The sequence below is a fragment of the Peromyscus californicus genome, unplaced genomic scaffold (genome assembly GCF_007827085.1).
Source record: "Peromyscus californicus insignis strain IS unplaced genomic scaffold, ASM782708v3 Scaffold_4__1_contigs__length_199733344, whole genome shotgun sequence".
Lineage (NCBI taxonomy): Eukaryota > Metazoa > Chordata > Mammalia > Rodentia > Cricetidae > Peromyscus > Peromyscus californicus.
The window spans coordinates 151,515,811-151,535,700 of NW_026294562.1; the positions used below are offsets into that span (position 1 = coordinate 151,515,811).

The window sequence follows — 19,890 nt, forward strand, 5'->3', positions numbered from 1 at the left end:
TACTGGGCATGCCAAATACCTTTAGGAGTAGTTTGTTTCCCAGTGGGACCCCCTGGAAAAACTGAATTTTCATTTGTTTGTGGTTATCAGTTGGAGACAGCTTCCATATTAGAGATGGCGTAATGTGTCCACTGTCTTTTCAGCTCTAAAGCCCCATCTGGTGCAGGCTTGTGCAGGCCCTGTGCATGCTGCCTCCATTTCTATGACTTCAATGAGCTTTGATCATGCTGACTTCGAGAACCTTGTTCTCCTGGTGTCCTCCATCCCTTTTGGCTCTTACCAAAGAGCCTCCTCTTTCCCAGGGTTCCCTGAGCCCTGAGGGGAGGGATTTAATAGAAACATCCCATTTATGGCTGAGTCTCTCATTCTTTGAAGAATGTCTAGTTGTGGATCTCTGTGTTTGTTCTCATCTGTTGCAGGAGGAAGCATCTCTGATGATGGCCAAGCAAAGCACTGATCTATGAGTATAGCAGAATGTCATTAGGAGTCTTTTTTATTGTTCCTCCTTTCTTTTAAAGACAAGCACTATTTGGTTTTTACCCTAGGTTCCTAGGCTATCTTGTCTTGGGTTCTGGGTCACCCAATCAGTATCAGGTATGGGTTCCATCGTGTGGAGTAGGGCTTAAATCCAATCGGACATTGGTTGGTCACTTCCACAAGCTTTGTGCCAGTATTGCCATAGCATAGCTTACAGGCCTGGCAGCGCTGTAGAGCAAAGGGATGATGGCTGACTTGGTGTTTACATTTCTCTTCTGATGGCATGCAGAGTACTTTTCTGTACCAAAGACACCGGAACATGTTCAATGAGTTGCACAGGTGTTGTCTTCAGCAGTGGGACCTTGCCATCAGTTTGCAGAGAGGAACCTATAGTCTTGGCAATAGCCTGGGTTGTTGGGACCTATAGGGTTCCTTTGGCCAACAACTCAATTAGATGTAACCCAATCCTAGTACTGGAAGCTTCATTTGGTGAAAAGAGATGGCCAGTTGGGGCTCTGTATCCACCCATTACTTGGTGATTTCATTTAGATCCCCTTCATATGTATATTAGGTTTTCATATCACCCCTCTAATGTCCCTTAATTTTAGCTGTCTCTACCCATCTTTCCTCCTTTGTCCCCCTCTTCCTTCCCCTTTCCCACTTGGTCCTTCTATTCCAGTTCCCCTTACACCTTCATCTTAGTTGGGGTTATCATGGATGTAATGGAACAGCACAACCAAAGACAACATGGGGAGGAAGTGGTTTACTTGGCTTACACTTCCACATCATTGCCCATCACTGAAGGAAACCAGGACAGGAGCTCAAACAGGGCGAGAACTTGGAGGCAGGAGCTGATACAGTGGCCATGGAGAGGTGCTGTTTACTGGCTTAGTCCCATTGCTTGCTTAGACTACTTTATTCTAAGTGCATCTATGGTAGGATGAGAAGATGGAAAGATCTCCCATGCCCACGAACTGGTAGGATTAATATAGTAAAAATGGCCACCCTACCAAAAGCAATCTACAGATTCATTGCAATCCCCATCAAAATTCCAACACAATTCTGTGATGGGGTTGAATATCAGTTAGCATGCAAACAATGGCAGTCTGGGCCTCAGCACTCACCACAATGCTCTTCTCTTTCCCTTTGACTCCTTCACCCTTCTTGTTCCTGGAGTTTTAAGGCTCAGCTGGGGCTTGGCTTGTTCTTGGGAGGCTCTCCTGGTTTCCTTTGTCTTCTGTTCTCATAGCTGCCTGCTCATATCTCTATTACCACACTTAACACACTCCACTATTAGTGGCCTAATTACTGCTGATTCACACAGTGCCTTGAGAGAGTGCATCAGGGCTCTCCAAGCTGACACCTCAGGGCTCCAAGGTTTGCAGGTCAAAGCAGGAGCCTTACTCAACAATCTACACAGAGCAATAAGTGAGGGAGAGGAAGAATGCACTGGTGAGGTCACCACAGGCAAGGATCTTGCTGCAGGCAAGAATAAATTATAGACAAAAATAACTTAGTACCAGCAGAACATGAATACAAATACCTTGCAAAGGATCAATCCTAGAGACATTTCTTTGCCTGGAGAAAACAAGTTATTTATAAACCAGGCTTTCCAACATCTCTTTTGGAAGCTTGGCATAAGGTTGCCTTTTGAGTACATGGTACACCTGTTCAAGAAACTAAACCTTTCATGACTTTGAAAGATCAAACCTAGATGAAGTACTACAGATGTCCCCTAGCCACAGCCATGAGGAGTTAAACAGAACTTTTTTTGAACCTTCTTTGTATTTCTTTCCATAAGAGTATCCAGAAATCTCTGCTTCTTACTTTGCTTCTGTAGGTTTCTGCACAATAACTTCAAAATCTCCTCTCTTATTTCCCTGCAGAAAGCTGTGCTGAGAAGACATTGTAAACATTTAAAGAAACAACTTCAAATTTAGGCAAAGTGATTTCCTTTGTGATCGGTGATAACATATTTTTACACTTATTTATGTTAGGGGGACAGTCATATATGTGGGTTTACCTGTGTCATGGCATGGGTATGCAGTTCAGAGGGAAACTCGCAGGTGTCAGTTCTCCCTTTCCACCATGTGGGTCCCAGGGGTCAAACTCAGGTCATCAGGCTGGGTGGCAAGCTCCTTTACCCACTGAGCCGTCTCACTGGCCCCAGTGGCCACATTTAAAGAAAGCAAAATCGCCTGTACAAAGTTGACTAACTTAAGTAATACATCAGATGGACAGCAATGTGGGTACACTTGACTTACAGACTCAGCTGGACATAGATATACTGAATATATTGTTACCAGACTATGATTAGATAACAGACTCATTTAGAAATATTGTTTCTACTTGAATATGAAACAGTTAAATAATCCCATTTCATCTTTTCACATGAAGATCCTCAGTGTCTTCCCAACCCACAGCCATTATCCAAGTTTTCTGAAGTTCACAAGAAATCTATCAATATCTATCTTTCTCAGTTTCTGGAGGTGAGGGACACTTTGGTCAGTGTTTGATGCCTTTTTGTGACATTACAAGAACCCAATTCCACCATATTAGTACTTGTTTCCCTATTTTGCATAATAGCTTCATATTTCTAAACTCTACAATGTAACCAACATTGAATTGTTATTAAAGATTTTTTTTTAAAAAAAAATCTGTTTGTATTTTCTAGTCTTTTTTCAGGTAGAATTGACCATTTAAAACTGTCTATACTTAAGGTATATTGTGTGTACATATATATCTTGATACGTTTATGTACAGGTATACTGTGAGGCAGTTACCATAGAAAAGGTAATTGAATAATGGCATTTGTCGTAGTCACTCTTCTATTGCTGTGAAGAAACATCATGACCAAGGCAACAATCATAAGAAAAAACATTTAATCAGAGGCTTGCTTATAGTTTCAGAGGTTTGGTCCATTATCATCATGGCTGGAAGCATGGTAGCATACAGGCAGAAACTGGAGCAGCAGCTGAGAAACACATCCTGATCCATAAGTAGAGAGAGATGGGCTTTTGAAACCTCAAAGCCCACCCCCAGTGATACACTTCCTCCAACAAGGCCATGCCTCCTAATCTTCTAATCCTATCAAAGACAGTTCTACTCCCTGGTGACTAAGCATTCAACTATATAAGCCTATGGGGGCCATTTTTAGTCAAATCACCACAGGCATTCAATTTGCAATTGTGAAAAGTACACTTTTGTGACTAATTAGTAATTCTTTCTAATTTTTTTCTTTCAATGTATTCTCTAAATAATTTTTGTGAAAATATTAAGACATATAACCAAAGCCAATGTTTTCTTCCCTAAGTAAGTCCCTTAATTAGCATGAGAACATTTATAATGATTTGATTTTAAGGCATTTTATGAAAAACAGAAATAAAACAGTTTTGTGTTTAGACATGACATTCTCTCTTTTGCGACAGCATTCATCATGTACGTCTACTTTGCATGGAGTAAATTGGTCATAGCTACAGCTAACTCAGTACTTGAATTGAGCAGAACCCAATCTGAGGTGTTATCAGCAGGCCTTTTCACTCAGCTGAGTTTTAAGCATTTATAAAAGTGATAATAAGACTCAATTTTCCTTTCTAATTTCTTTAGTGAGCTTGGGGTATTTTTTCCACTTTGCACACACCCTTTTCTCTTTTCCTCGTGCTTCCCAGAACAATTGCAGATGTAATAGCTCTACTTTCCACTGTGGTAGATAGATTCTTTCTGATGGAAAGATCTCTCTGTCACTTGAAATTCCAGTGTTACACAAGTTGTCAGGAAAACTCCACAGACCAAACACCCCCCACCTCAAAATGCTCCTGGCTGTGCAATCAGCTCCCTGCAGAAACTGAGTTGGTGATGCTACTTGTCAATGCTCTGCAACCTCTGTGATGACCTGAAACTTGACACTTCCTGCAAATTCCTCTCTGACCTGTGGAAATTTAAGTTAATGTATTGTGTCTACCTCAGAGCATTATTTTAGATTTGCTTAGTTCTGAAGATTGCACTTGGGTCTCACGTGTTGGGAAGTTTTCTGGGACTGAGGTATACGTGTTGTTTGAATCTTAGATGGTCTTTTAATTTAAAAAAAAAAACAGAGCCAGATATCAGGGTGAAAGCTGAAAGATCAGAGAAGCGGAGAAAGCCACAGCCAACCTCACCTCACCAACTCCTCAGCTGATCCTGTTTCTATGAATACTCAGACTGTAAGCCCCTGAGACCTCACTCAAAGGGTCTCAGCTGAATTGCTTTAGTTCCTGTTTCCTCACACCTTATATACCTTCTTTGCCCTGCTGTTACTTCCTGGGATTAAAGGCATGTGTTCTTCCCAGTACTGGGATTAAAGGTGTGTACCACCATTGCGTGGCTCTGTTTCCAGTGTGGCCTTAAGCTCACAGAGATCCAGATGGATCTCGGCCTCCCAAGTGATAAGATTAAGGGTGTGTGACACCACTGTCTGGCCTCTATGTCTAATCTAGTGGCTAGCTCTGCCTCTGATCCTCAGGCAAGCTTTACTGAGGTACACAATATATCACCACATATATGCACAGCCTTCTCTTTCCCTTAATTTTGTGACAGCATCTCACTATGTTGTCTGGATGGCCTTGAACTCACTCTGTAGCCCAAACAGACCTTAACCTTCTCCTCTCCTAATTTACTAGGGTTACAGGCCTACACTACTAATTCCATCCTAGAAATTCTTTCATCTAAGTACCATACCATCTCCAGTCCAAGCTTTCCCTCTTTTTGTCAGTTATTACCCCAAAGGAATAGATGATTTATTTATTATTTATTTGTGTGGGCTGGGGAAAAGTTCTGTGTGTGTGTGTGTGTATGTGTGTGTATGTGTGTGTGTGTGTGTGTACATGTGTGAGGGGGCTATGTGTATATGTATGTGTGTGTATGCATGTGGAGGGGCTGTATGTGTGTATGTGGGCTGTGTGGTAGAGGAGGTGAGTGTGGGGTGGGAGGCTATGGGAGGGCTGTGTGTGTGTGCATGTACAGATACCATAGCACCCCTATGAAGATCAGAAGGCCCTTTGTGGGGATCAGTTCTCTCCTACCATGTGTAGGTCCTGGGATTCAAACTAAGATCCCCAGGCTTGAGGATAAATACCCTTGCCAGCTAAGCCATCTCATTGGCTCCTGACTTCATGTTTTTGAAATGTCACTCTCTTCAACATTTGGTGATCAATTTGGGATGCAGGATCATCTCAAATGTCTGTAAATTCTACCTTCCTCTCTCTGGGCCATGTCAGTAACTCTCAATTTAGGAATCAGATTAGTGGTGAAAGTTAAATACTGGGGTTGCCCTCTAAACTTTAATTCTGTCTCCCCACTGACTACCCATTGGCCCCGAGGGAGACACTAAACTTCCCATACTTCAGTCATCAAATAACAATGTGAGAAGTATAGTGCTCACATGCAGGACACACTTAGAGCACCTGACATAGTAAATGTTTAGACACACCAGTGCTCCATGTGCCTGTGGGCCACATAAGGAAAGTAGCTGCAGAGAAGTGAGAAATTCAGATCTGAGCCAGCACCAATGCTCATCAGGTTTTGTAATCTTTGGGATCAAGGCCAGTTTCCAGAAAGCAGCTCCCAAAATTCCTTGAACTTTACACGTGCCTATGAAATGGAAACATGGGTTTATTGCAGAAAACTAGTCCTCTTTTACATCAAAGTGAGAAATTCTCCATCTCAAATGCTCCTGACCACTCAAACATTATGATTCTGGAGCAACCTGGTCTCCCCTCATGCTGGTGATACTGCAAGCAAATTTCTTAGTGTCTCTGTTTCTCCATTTTCTCCTTTATTAAATGATGAGTGTGATAATATTCATTGAATAGGGTTAACATGAAAATTAAATAAACATTAAGTGCAAAGTATGCAGAATAAGAAATAGAATACAATAGACAAGATATATCATATAAATTGCAATTATTAACTTCCACCTAATGTGTTATGTGTACCTCCTATGTAAGCACTGTTCTGGTCAATGCAAAGATTAGATCAGCAAGAAATATTTCCTACTCCCAAAGACTATGTGATATAGTAAGACTATTACCTAGTAGATGAGTTGTTCTTGCAAGACAAAATGTGAGATGAAGGTGTTCAAACTTGGTACACTAGTAGAGGGCTCTGTAAATAACCCTTAGTTGTCAAAAGCATAGAAGTGAGGGGGGATGGAGTTGACACAGGGCACATTATAAAGCAGAATTCACAGATCCTAAAGCTAAGTAAGAGGTGTGGAGGTAAATAGGGAATCAGAAGAGCAACTTCTGGCTAAGCAGTGTCTATTAGCAAACAAGGCAGACACAGAAATGAATGATTATGGTCAAGAGCGTTTCCAAATATGGCCACATATCAAACTCTGTATTCCACTGGACTTTGGGGCAATGAGGCCTTATCTCTCCCCCAGACCCCAAAGCTAAACTTAACCCTTTCAGCATTTCCTTATTTTTAAATCTGCTCTATCTCTAGTGCTGTTCTGAATAATGGAATGTGGGAGAAACAGTCTTGAGACACTTTCAAGGCCAAGCCTTAAGAAATCTACAGCCTCTGTCTTTCCACCTAGAAACACATGCCATGCTATGAAGAGATCAATTACCTCAAATTTTCATGTGGGAAAGAATTGAAGATTCTGACAGGCAGCCATTACTGTGAACTTACAGGAAGCCACCTTTGGTGTCCCAGCCATTCTCAGTACTTCCTTTAACCTCCAGAAAAATGACACACAATCATTTGTCCTAAACAACTAGATCTGGGATGCCATTTAGTAATAAAACACCAGAGAAATTTTTATAGTCCCATGAAGGCTGGCTTTGACCTTCTAAAATAATAAGTAAACCAGAGATCAGAGAGGGTAAGCAGCTTTTCCAGTGTCAGCACACCTATGTGAGCAGACTAGGGATGAATGCAAACTCTAGTGTTTAAATGATTGAGTAATTTGTAAGATCATCAGTCAAAACGGAGGCCTGGTGAGAATGAAGTTGGAGAAAAGGCAGGAGAATGCTGCTATTCTTCATATTCTGGACTAAAAGCAACTGATACAGACAAAAGTGAGAGGATGGGATGAATGTAGGCAGGTGAGGTGATGTACTGAGTGTAATAAAGCAAACTCAGGGAACACACCCAACAGGCACCTGTTTCACTGCCCTGTGGGCCCAGAATTCTTTAGAAAAGAACAGTGTTGGAGATGTTTGCAGATGAAGACCAGACACGAGGTTTTTTGCAATAAATCAGTTCTAGTTGCCAACACTTGTCTATGCCTGGAACCTTTCCCTCACTCCATCCTTGCTTCCTTCCATAAGTACTTAGGGCGAATATGAATGAAGAGCCTGCCCCCATCCTAGGTCCGGACTCTTCAATGATGGATTTCTCATTCACTCTACAGGCAGGAGCACATTGTGTTTGCTTAGCTGCCTTTCTCTAAAGGACAAAAGGAAGCCGCTGAATGGGAGAGTCTTGAGGAAGGAGGTGACATAATTCTATTGAGGTTCAGAAGGAACACATTGGGTACATTGTAGGAAACAGAAGAAAGGGAACTACAGGTAGACACAAGGTAGCAGGGAATACTTTGAAGTGAGAGATACTAGGAAGCGCCCATTGCACATACTTGCATGTTCACACACACATGCATCCACTCATGTGCAGAAACATACAAATACAATGTATAACAGACAAACGCATGCAAAAAGGAAAAAGAAATAAAATGGAAAGAGGGTCAGAGGACTTAAAGAAGATAGTTTGCTCTCCTGGTTGAAAATATGCTACGGAATGCTAATCTATACACAATTTCTTATGTAATAAACCGATTCCTTTCAGGATCATCATTCACCATGGCATGCAATAGGCAATAATGAGGATGGTAATTTTGGAAACCTACTAGATGCTATGTAACAGCCAAAATGTGGCCCTTTCTTTGAGTTTTCAGCAATGCTAGGAGATAGGCACCATTATACACTCAATATGTAAGAGTATTAAACTAGTGCAACTATTTCATTACTTTAGAAAAAAAAAGCAATTACTTATGTTCAGTGTACCAGTCATGATGGGGAAGATACAGGGAACAAGGAAGAATAGCTTCACACCATGCTCCCCAGAGATACTCAAGCAGAAGAGTCTAACAATGAAAATGGAGAATGGCAATGAAAGGTGACAGGTTGTCACCTCCAGAGTCTGGTCCAGAGGGTGTCGGGGGTTGAACAATTTTAACCTGGGTGTAGACTTTAGTTCAAATACATCATTCTACCCCCACCCCACCCCCGACAGTTAAACATTTGCTAACAGTTGGGCATCTGCAGTTGAACTGGCTGTGCTTTGAATAAAGTCCCAGTATTACCTAACTTCTGTCTCCATGATGAACTACTGTGACTAAAGGAACTTAAAGAAGCAAGAGTTTCTTTTGGCCTACATTTCAAGTATATCATGATGGGAAAGACTTAATGGGTGGGGCTTGCAGTGGCTGGTCACACTGCACCTGCAGTCAGGAAGCAGAGAACAATGAACACCTGTGTTTAGTTCGCTTTCTTCTTTTTACTTGTCTGGCAGTTAGGATTGGTCCTTCTGCCTCAATTTACCTAAATGATACAGTCATCATACACATGCCCAGAGGCTAACAATCTAGATAGCCCTCACAGGATTGTACAAATCCTCATCTTCTAAGTGATACAGATCTTGTCATGTTTAAAATTGGTATTAACCGCTACATACCTCTAGTGTTGAGAAAAAGGGTCAAAAGTGGGGAGTGGGCTAGTTAATTTGGCCACTGTGGCATAGCAGGTAGAGACAGCAGGATAAATCCTCACTCTGTTCACCAAACAATGGCACTAGTGTAGGTCTGGGCCATGTAAGAAGAGGCGGGCTACCAACCAACACTACTCCAGTTGTTTTACAATTCCCACTTGCCTGCCTGCCTTCTTCAGGAACTTCTAAGTAGGATTGTCAATCACTTCCTCCTTATGCAAAATCCATCCAACTAGCCTAGCTGTGGATATGTGGTCATTATGAAAAGTGAGCCCACAACTCTGGGACCTTTTCATGGTCCCAGATAAAGAACTTTAGTGTGTGATAATGAAGCATGCTGGTATCCACAGCTGATAGGTGAGATATGAAGATGTTGCAGATCTCTCAATTCCATCCACATGTCATTCCTTCTGATAAAATTATTGTGAGTTTGTATAATCAATTTCACATTTTCTACTTAAGAACTTCTTTCAAGTACTAATAAGGTTTTGTTTGCCTTATTCCCAACTATAACTTTTAAAGTACTGTAAATAAAATAATGGCAAGTATTTAAGTTAGCTCATGGCTTTTGATTTTTTACATATAATTTTTCATAGTTGGCAAATAAACCACAAGAAATTGTAAATCACTGAATGTATGGCTTGTATTCCAAGGTTCTGTTTATATAGCAGAGAACTATGGACTTTGTGACTTTGGGGAGATTTGACAGCCACATTTTTTAGTACAATTTAAAGAAGCTTAAGTTAAAGTTTCTCTCTTTCTAGGAGAGCTTAGTGGTCCAAGGGGGATTCCTAACAAAAATATCTCAAACATCATCAAGAGAAAAGGGGGCATTGTGGATGTGGAGGCTTTCTGCACTGGCTCAGTGTCATTATTAAAGTCACAATGTGTACTTAGCAGGCCAACACTGATCAACTCAATAATAACTTTCTCCAGCCCAGGATCCCCTTTAGTTGGATTGCTGAATTCCAATGGCTCAGATAAAGAGAGAAATCACTTTTAGGTTCTGAGAAAGCTTCAGAACTTTATGAAGAGTTCTGATTCAGTCAGTATGTCATATCCCAGAGAGGTAAGAACTTTGGAATAAACTTTCAGGGAAATTCCTCCACCTCCATTTGTCCATATTTCAATAAGCTTTGCTAATTCAAATAAGCAATTTTTATTGCATTTAAAATCAATGGAAAGATCAATACTGATGATCCCCTTTCCCTTTCAGTGAATTGGAGCCAATGTTGACTCTCTATTCATGCTAGCTAAGCTGGCTGGAGTTTCTGAGGGGGTGAGTCAAGTGTAGGACAGGAGCAAATTTGGATGACAAGAGCATCCATGACTTTTCATATATTCCATGATGAAATTCACGACGCCTGATGTAGTACCTTGACCTCCTATGTCTGGTGTGCAGATGGCTTTGTTTTCTAAGGATGCCATAATGGCACAGCGGATCTCCATAGCATAAGAGTGAAGACCAAGGTAGTCCAGCATGATACAGCTGGTTAGCAGCATGGCGACAGGATTGGCAATATTTCTATGAGCTAAATTTTTACATATTTCCCTTGAACCAGTCTCAAATATTGCATATATGTCACCATAATTGGCTCCAGGCACAAGTCCTGACCCTCCAACCAGCCCTGTACAGATACTGTTGATAATGTTGCCATAAAGATTGGGCATCACCATGACATCAAACTTTTGGGGATTGGATACCAACTGCATTGTGGTGTTGTCTATAATCATACTCTCAAAGGTGATCTGGGGGTAGTGAGCTGCCACATCCTTACAGCATTGTAAGAAAAGTCCATCTCCCAGTTTCATGATGTTGGCTTTGTGAACAACCGTCACTTTTTTGCGCCCCATCTTTTGAGCAAGATTAAAGGCATATTCAGCAATGCGCAGAGACTTGGTCTTTGTCACAATCTTGAGGCTCTCTACCACCCCTTTCACGCCTTCATACTCCAGGTTCGTGTACTCGCCCTCTGTGTTTTCCCTAACAACTAAGATGTCTATGTCCTTGTGCCGGGTCTCCACACCAGGAAAAGTCTTGTAATGGATGACGCTGGCAAAGAGGTCAAGGCTGGTTCGAAACTTGGTGTTGTGAGATTTGTAAGTGATAGGCAGATTGTGATTAGTTGCAATGTTGCCCTTCAGAGCGACACGGTTCCGACGGATGGCCATAAGTGCATCAAGAACCTCCTCCTCAGTAGATGTGGAGGTCACCCACACCTCCTCAAAGTCCACTGGCACACAATTTGATCTGAATACTCTCTTGACATGAACCATAAGCTCAGGTCCAATGCCATCTCCAGGAATCATAGTCACAGTTTGCCTTCCACCATACTTAGCTGGGGGATGCACTGTGTGATGTAAGCAGAAATTTTTCCGGGGGATCACAAGCTTATGTACAACTTCCCTAGAATGGCCAAGCACAGCAGGATGAAGAATTGCCTTCAGAGAGCAGCTGGCTGCTGCCAACATCTTCACTATCACAGCTGTCCTCCTGCTCTTTCTTAGCAATGGCATCCATTGGAGTTCTGAACCAATGATTCTTTCTTAAGTCACAATTCTCTCTCCTCCCTTACATTCTGTTTGACAGACATTCTATTCGAGTATGAAACCTGGACAGGGAAAGACAGGATGTCTATACCAAAAGCTACAAAGATTTTGGGGTTGGGCAATAAATTCATGCACCATATTATATATGCTATACTCTGCAAACATTATTTTTAAAATATTTTTCTTCTTGAAAATTTAATGTATATACATTGTATTTTGATCATACTTCTACCTCAACATCCCTCCAGCTCTTGCCAGGACCTCCCAACATATCTCCTTTCAAATTCCATGTCCTTTAAAAAAAAATCAATAGCAGGCAAAGCATCAGAGATAGCCCCTACTCATGCTGTTAGGAGTCCCACAAGAAGACCAAGCTACACAACCAGAACACATATGCAGAGGGCCTAGGTCAGACTCGCACAGGCTCCCTGGTTGTTGGTTACTCTCGGTGAACCCCTGTGAACCCAGTTAGTTGATTCTGTGGGTTTTCTTGTAGTGTCCTACAACTCCTCCTCCCCTGCCCCTTGCAGGGATTCCCGAGCTCTACCTAGTGTTTGGCTGTGAGTTTCTGCATCCGTTTCTATCACTTGCTGGATGGAGCCTCTCTGATGGTGATTATGCTAGGCTCCTGTCTACAAGTATAGCAGAGTATCAATTAGGAATCATTTCATTTACATTTTTTGCCCACTTTGAAGGCCCTTTTCCTCTTACTTGGTTGCCTCATCCAGGCTTATGTAGCTGAAGTTTTCTCCAGTCCTGCCTGGCCCACAGTCAGGACAAATCTCTCTCACCCACCAGTCCCGCAGCCACTCAGACCCAACCGAGTAAATACACAGAGACTTACAAACTGTATGGCCATGGCAGGCTTCTTGTTATCTAGTTCTTCTATCTTAAATTAACCCATTTCTATAAGTCTATACCTTGCCACATGGCTTGTGGCTTACCAGTATCTTACATGTTGGTACTCATGGCAGTGGCTGGCAATGTCTCCTCATTCAGCCTTCCTGTTCCAAGAATTCTCTTCTCTGCTTGTCCTACCTATACTTCCTGCCTGGCTACTGGACAATCAGCATTTTATTTATACACAGCGATATCCACAGCAGGCTTAATATGAGGGGAGGTGCCTAGTCTTATTACAACTTGAAATACCATGTTGGGTTGATATCCCTGGAATGCCTGCCCTTTTCTGAAGAGAAATAGAGGCAATGTGGATGGGGTAGGAGAGGGACTGGGAGGAGAGGAGGAAAGGGAAACTATGGTCAGGATGTAATGTACGGGAGAATACTCTTTTTTTAGAAATAAATAATGTACTGACTGATTAGAACTTCCCACATATGCATGAGTGAAGGGCCATCCCCTGGAGCAATATGCCATCAGCCATATCCCCAAAAGCCTATGTCTTAGAAAGTCATAGGCTCTAGGGGACGTCTGGTGCTGTTTTGAGAAAAGGTTGTGTTAACAAACTGCCTTTGAAATCTGCTTATATCCAGAGAGTTGTTTGTGCCTCTGATCTCAACCTTGGTCAGAGAAACTTTCCACAGTAGATGGTGACTAATGCGGAGACTCTTAACTGGTTAAAATACTGACACTAAGTGACTCTGAGTGCAGAGCTGGAGATGGGACCACTACATTAACTTCCTCCAACCTAAGGCTCAGGGAACATCCAAAAGTGAGTCAGAAAGACAATAAGAAAGGAGAGCTGTGAAATGCTGTGTTCTGGGCATTTCATGACAGTTGCATACATGATTTATTTTTTTTAACTGGACTTTATTTTTCCAACAATTATAGAGTCACAGCAGAATTGGGAAGAAGATAACAGCATTCCTCACATGCCCAGGCCATGACAAGCACAGGTTTTCCTGTCAGAATCCTGCCTACAAATGATGTGTGTTTAGTAACTAATGAATGCACATTGACAAACCTTTGTCACTCATAACTTTTGGTTTGCTCTAGGTTTTTCTTCCAATTTTAAACCTGATATAGATTTGCACAAATATATAATAGCATGTATTTATTGGCATAGTGCTATAATCAGATTTCTTCTTCAACACATTCTAAGAAAATCATTGGGTAAGAAATGCAATGCCGCCGGGGGGTGGTGGCGCACGGCCGGATGGTGGTGGCGCACGGCTGGGCGGTGGTGGCGCACGCCTTTAATCCCAGCACTCAGGAGGCAGAGCCAGGTGGATCTCTGTGAGTTCGAGGCCAGCCTGGGCTACCAAGCGAGTCCCAGGAAAGGCGCAAAGCTACACAGAGAAAACCTGTCTCGAAAAAAAAAAAAAAAAAAAAAAAACGAAAAAAAAAAAAAAAAGAAATGCAATGCCTTGGAACTATCTCTATACTTATGGAATGAACATCCCTGGAGCTGAGCCCCAGCAGAATATGTTTTAATAATGTTGATCCATTCTGAAATATGAGAGACACTGGGCTAAAAAAATGACCCTGACAGACAGTACGAGCAGGGTGAAGACAAGAGATACAAAGAACAATGCTTCCATGGATATTTAGCTCAGGATCACTGCTGGGTTAGACCTACAGAAACTGAACATCATTCTGAATGTATTTAACAGACTGGAGGAAAGCTGTGTAGTAAATGAAAATGGGCAACACTGGAAAAATGGTAAACTGGAGGAAGAGAGATGATAAAAATGAATACAGTTTCAGTATGCTATGTCTCTGGAGCCTGGGAGTGACTTAATAAATGAGTCTGCAGCCCCTGATGAGGGAACATGGATGATGATATAGATTCAGGAGTCAATAACACATCAGAGAGTAACACAGGGGTGTAAACAGTAGCCTAAAGCAGAGGATTCCAACTTTGTTTTTGCTATTATAAATGACAAATGACATTCACAGAGATATTCTCATTCAGGTACACAATACATATATACATATGCATATACATATATATGTGCACACCAACATCTGCACATGCGTGTGTGCACACATAAAGTAGTTGACCAAATACAGGAAAAAGTCTGTAAACTGTTTTGTAGAAAACAGTTAACAAAAAGCAAAACTGTACTAGCAAATGATTATGAAATCTACCTATTGGTTTTAAACCATGTCATTTTAAAGGGAAAAAAATGTACGTGAAACTTTTCTAATATTAAAATGATACTGAACTATATAGCAAAGGTACAATTCAGGTCTCTCCAGGTAACATAAGAAGAGTAGCATGCAGTAACACAGACTAAGAAAAACAATAATAATCTTAGCATCAAAATGTACAGAAATTGTATTTCCATATTGTCTTCAAGAGCACGGCTGACTGAACCCTTCGTTTGGATGATTGCTTTGCTCCTGATGTGGAAGTTTTAAGGGTGGCCTCACTGTAATTTCTGTGCTATGAGCATACAGGTAAATATACATGTTTTGTTAGTGTCTCTTCTTAATTAACTATGTAGACAATCAAGGGAACAAACACACACATATTTCTTCAGTTCATGGACCATAGTCTTTCAGATTTGTCATAACTATTCTAATACCTTTATTAATTCTTCAAGAATTTCATCCATTGTATTTTGAACAGTCCCTTCCCCCATCTCCTCCCAGTTCTACCACCCAACTTTGTATCCTCATTTTTTAAAAACCGTTCAGTCTCTTTGGTACTGCCTATATGATCTCTGGTGTGTGGACATGGGCAGAGTAAGCTTTAAACTTAAGTGTTTGTGAACGGCTTACTTCCTAACAGAATGCAGATCTATGAGCAACCACATCCTAGAGATAAGGAACTCTTCCCTCTCTGCAGCTATCAGTTACCCACTGTTTCTCAGCTAGTGGTGGGATTTGTGCCCAGCTTTCCCCTCTGTGCTAGAATTTTGTCTTGGCTTCTGCTTGCACAGATCTTGTGTACGCTGTCACAGCCATTGCCAAAATTGCTACAACTATTAATGACACATAAATAACAGCAGATCATAGACATTTCAGGAAACATGAGCCAATGAATTATGGTCAATCTTCCATCACAAACAATCCAGGATATAGTACTGGGATCCAAGTGGGGCGATGTTGTGTCCTGTGAGAGTAACTCTGGGGTGAGTCTGATTCATTGGAAAAGTAAGCCATTCACAAGCACTCAAAATTTAAAGCTTGTGAAGAAGTGCAGTGTCATGGGTCATAGCCAACTGTGACACAGTACTAAGGTCATGCCAGTGTGGTCAAGAAGTACTTGGCTGGGAAGATGTGTAGAGAGACAGCATAAGAAAGATGACATCAGTGAAGGGGACTATCAGCATTTGAAGTCTTAGAGGACAATGACTAGAGAGGAAATGCACTGGCATACTGGATATACAAAAAGAGGCCATTGTTATCTACAGTGGAGGGGGGGGGCGGGGGAGGGTATGACATGTCCACAGACAGGATAGTCAACACTGTCACAACCCTGTAAAGAGAAAAGTATGATCAATAATAGCAACCAGGGGCTCAGTGGTCAACTCAACAATGAAGGCAGATTAATGGTTAGTAACATGGGTTCCAGAGCCAAGCAACCTGCTACATCTCACCTCTGTATCCCTGTGTGTATATCTGTGTGTACATGCATGTGGAGGCAGTGGTCTATCTTCCTTGATAACTCTCCACCTTATATTTTATTCTTTTATTTTTTACATGTATGCATATGTGTGTGTGTATGTGTGTGTTGTGTATATCATGTGCACATACATACTCATGTGTGTGATACACATGTAAGTAGGTACTTGTGTGTGCATGTTTGTGCATGTGGAAGCCTGGGACTGATATTGAGAGTGTCCCTCAATCACTCCCCACCTTACCTTATTCACTTAGGGAGAGTTTCTCAGTTGAATCCAAGCTCATCAGTATGGCAAGTCTTGCTAGCCAGTTTGACCAGGGATCTGACTTACTCCAAGAGCACTGTAATTACAGTTGAGCTGCCACACTCACCTGACATTTACATGGGTACTAGGGATATGAACTCCAATCTTTTAACCCTTGTGTGGCAAGGGATTTATCCATGAAGATACTTCCCTCACCCTTAACCTTAATTTTTGAGATTAAAGAAAACTTTCTTAGTAACCCCAAACCTCACCAACTCCAGCAAATGGACAATGCAGCAAACACCAGGAATCCTCCTGTCTTTCTAGCTCCCCAGCACTGAACTTGCAGGGATGCACTGCTAGAGCTGTCTATTTACGTGGGTGCAAAGACCTGAATGCAGGTCCTCACCAGCACAGCAAACTTCACTGACTGAGCCATCTCCCAGCTCTTACAACTGAATCTTCTTCAAACTGCCGGACCTTTTTTAGAGCCCACACTCCAGTGAGTAGAGAAGCATAAAATAAAAGTGGATACACAGATGAGAGACTGATGGGCACGCAGATCTCTTAACATCACAGTAAAGGTGCTAGGAAACAAATGCAAATTCCTGGACTTTTCAAAGAGTGTGAATTCTAGACAAGTTTGATTATATGTGTGTGTGTGTGTGTGTGTGTGTGCATGTATGTATTTATGTTATATATGTATATATGTAATACCATTTAGCACCACATCTCTACTCAGGTTTATATATGTGTGTGTGTGTGTGTGTGTGTGTGTGTGTGTGTGTGTGTGTGTGTGTGTGTGTATAATTGTGAGTAGATATTCACACTTACATATATATTTACATATGTCTGTGAATGTCTACTCACATCTATTCACACATACACACAGCATACACATATATATTATGAATAAATGTGAGTAGAGATGTGGTGCTAAATGGTTTCAGGGCTGGAATGTTTTACCTGTATACCTGGTAAAGATGTGTAAGAGAGTGACTTCAGTCGAACTCTGAGGAATGACTAGCAGAAGATAGGTACACATGGAGAGAGAGGCGTTCTGAGATGGAAACAAAATTGGAAGGCCTGTGGGGTATAATAAGTGTTCCTGGTTGGCTGAGTTTATGTGGGAAAATAGGGACAGACAAACAGGAAAAGTAATTGGATTGGGGTCAGAGATTAGAGAGTCTTCAAAGACAAACTTAAGATCTCTTTGTACCCTGAGGGCAGCATAGAAGAATTCAGAAATAAAAATGAAAGGGCTTAAGTGATATGACTTTAAAAAGGAGAGCATGCATTAGAAAGAGTAAGCTATACCGGAAGCTTCAAGTATCATGGTGACTTTATAGCAAGACTTACCTTGACACGGGCAGAAAATTTTAAAGGCACAAAACACACACACACACACACACACACACACACACACACACACACACACACACACACACACTCAGAATAAGAAAGTTCTTGAAGTCCACTGAAGTTCATTTGATGTTCCAGAGAACCAACTGATAATATTGCTTTACATTTTTCCCAGAACCAGAGTCAGTCTGTTCCATGTTCTCCATTGCACATTAACACAATCTCTTGACGAACTTGCCTTTATCATTTGACAGCAACAGAAATAAGATGCTAAGGAGCTTATTAATTCCTTATAACTCAACAGAACATTACTCTCTTCACCCTGGTTTGTATTCTTCTCCCACACTCTGAAGCTTTCCTTGGGGCTGTGACGTCACCATGTGCTGCCTCCTCCTCCTACCCATGAGATGGAGTGCAAGAGTCACACTCACAAGCACACACATCACCATGGAAGTTTCAAGCCTTTGAAAAGCATGCTGATAATTGTGCAGAACTAAAAATATCTGCAAACAAGCATCTATGTAAAGGGTCCTTTAGAGTCATGTACTTACAATTACTCCTTCTCAAAGACCCAATGAAGTTCTATATTTTCTTTTCTTTCTCCTGGTGTTTAAGTTCACATATTTGCAAGGGTCATGAGAATTACAGGGTATAAAAGTTTTGAAAATTAAAAACAGACAAAGGTGGTGCCTGCCTTCTCAGACATTGAAAGCCAAATGCCAAGTATAGCACAGGAAGAAAAGGAAATAATTGGACTCCCAACACAGAAGGAAAACCTAGGGACTAGCAGGTGGAAGTGAGGGGATGGTGGGGCTAAAGTCTACTTAAGAATTAGGTGTCCAGTCAGTTCCTCCACATTCTGCCCTGTCAGATGGCTGTGCCCCACCCCCCCCAGCCTAGAAGAAGAAGGTATTAGGAAACACTGCACACAACTGAATGCAGACTGAATATTGACTACCAGGGAAAGAAGAAAGAAAGCCATACTGAATGCTTGAATGTGGCTAACACTGCTTGGGCAAGTGTAATGAAGCATATTTTCAACAATCCCCACAAATCTAAATATAAAATACTGACAATCAGGTGTTCCCCAAGAGAAGGGCCCCAGCTGAAGTTCATGGTCAAATTGTACCTGGGAGATTAGTGGTTACAGTTTCACTGCTCAGCTCTTAAATATGAGTGAAAAGCCAAGGTGAAACATTGACGAGAAACTTCTAAAATAAAAAAACAGAAGCCAAAGCAACTCAACAGACAAGCATTTCAAGGGAGGCACGGGAACCCACTTCACACATCACCACTAATGTCCAGAGAAGAGGACAAAAGACTCATGAAACAAATGGTCCGCTCTGGGAAACAAAGATGGGAGGAAAGAAAAAGTGCTGGGACAGAAAGAGGTGAGAGGGCAGGAAGGTATCGTGAGAACTTTCCACATAAGGGAATGTACCCAAGCGCGAAAATTAATGAGAAAATCCCAAGACTTGGCATCAATATGATAAGAGTGATAGTGAAAGGAGTGGAAGGCAGATGTGTACAAGTCAGAGAACACAGAACCCACCGTAGTCATAAAGCAAGACATTTGCACATTTAACGTTTATGAGTATCAAAGTGAAACAGTCCACTGAGTACCTATCAGAATGAAGGAAAATGAAATTTCCATTGCTGTGATTTAAAAAAAAAAATCCTGACAAAAAGCAGCATAGGGGAAAGAAGGGTTGATTTGGATTACAATTGCAAGTCACAGTCCATCGTTTCAGCAAAGTCAAGGTAGGAACTCAAGCAGCTGGTCATATCACATTCACAGTCAAGAGGGAGAGAGTTAAACACACGGCTCGCTTGCTTCCTCCCAGATCGCCTTTCCTCTCTTTTACTATGCTGGACTTGCTGCCTAAGGAATGGTACCGCCTACAATGACCTGGATTTTCCTTCATAAATTAAATATCAAGATAATCCATGGCAGACGTCCATGGGCCAACCTAATCTA

At 41.6% G+C, this 19,890-nt stretch overlaps 2 protein-coding genes across 3 annotated transcripts in view; both read right to left on the reverse strand.

The window, feature by feature from the left end:
• Positions 1 to 19,890, reverse strand: part of Nell1 (neural EGFL like 1) — an 839,269-nt gene that overhangs the window by 254,678 nt on the left and 564,701 nt on the right. The window lies entirely within an intron of this gene.
• Positions 10,140 to 11,819, reverse strand: LOC128125046 (probable isocitrate dehydrogenase [NAD] gamma 2, mitochondrial). Its single transcript, XM_052761991.1, has one exon. It carries the CDS (start codon positions 11,740 to 11,742, stop codon positions 10,510 to 10,512), a length of 1,233 nt encoding a protein of 410 aa, XP_052617951.1. The 5' UTR covers positions 11,743 to 11,819; the 3' UTR covers positions 10,140 to 10,509.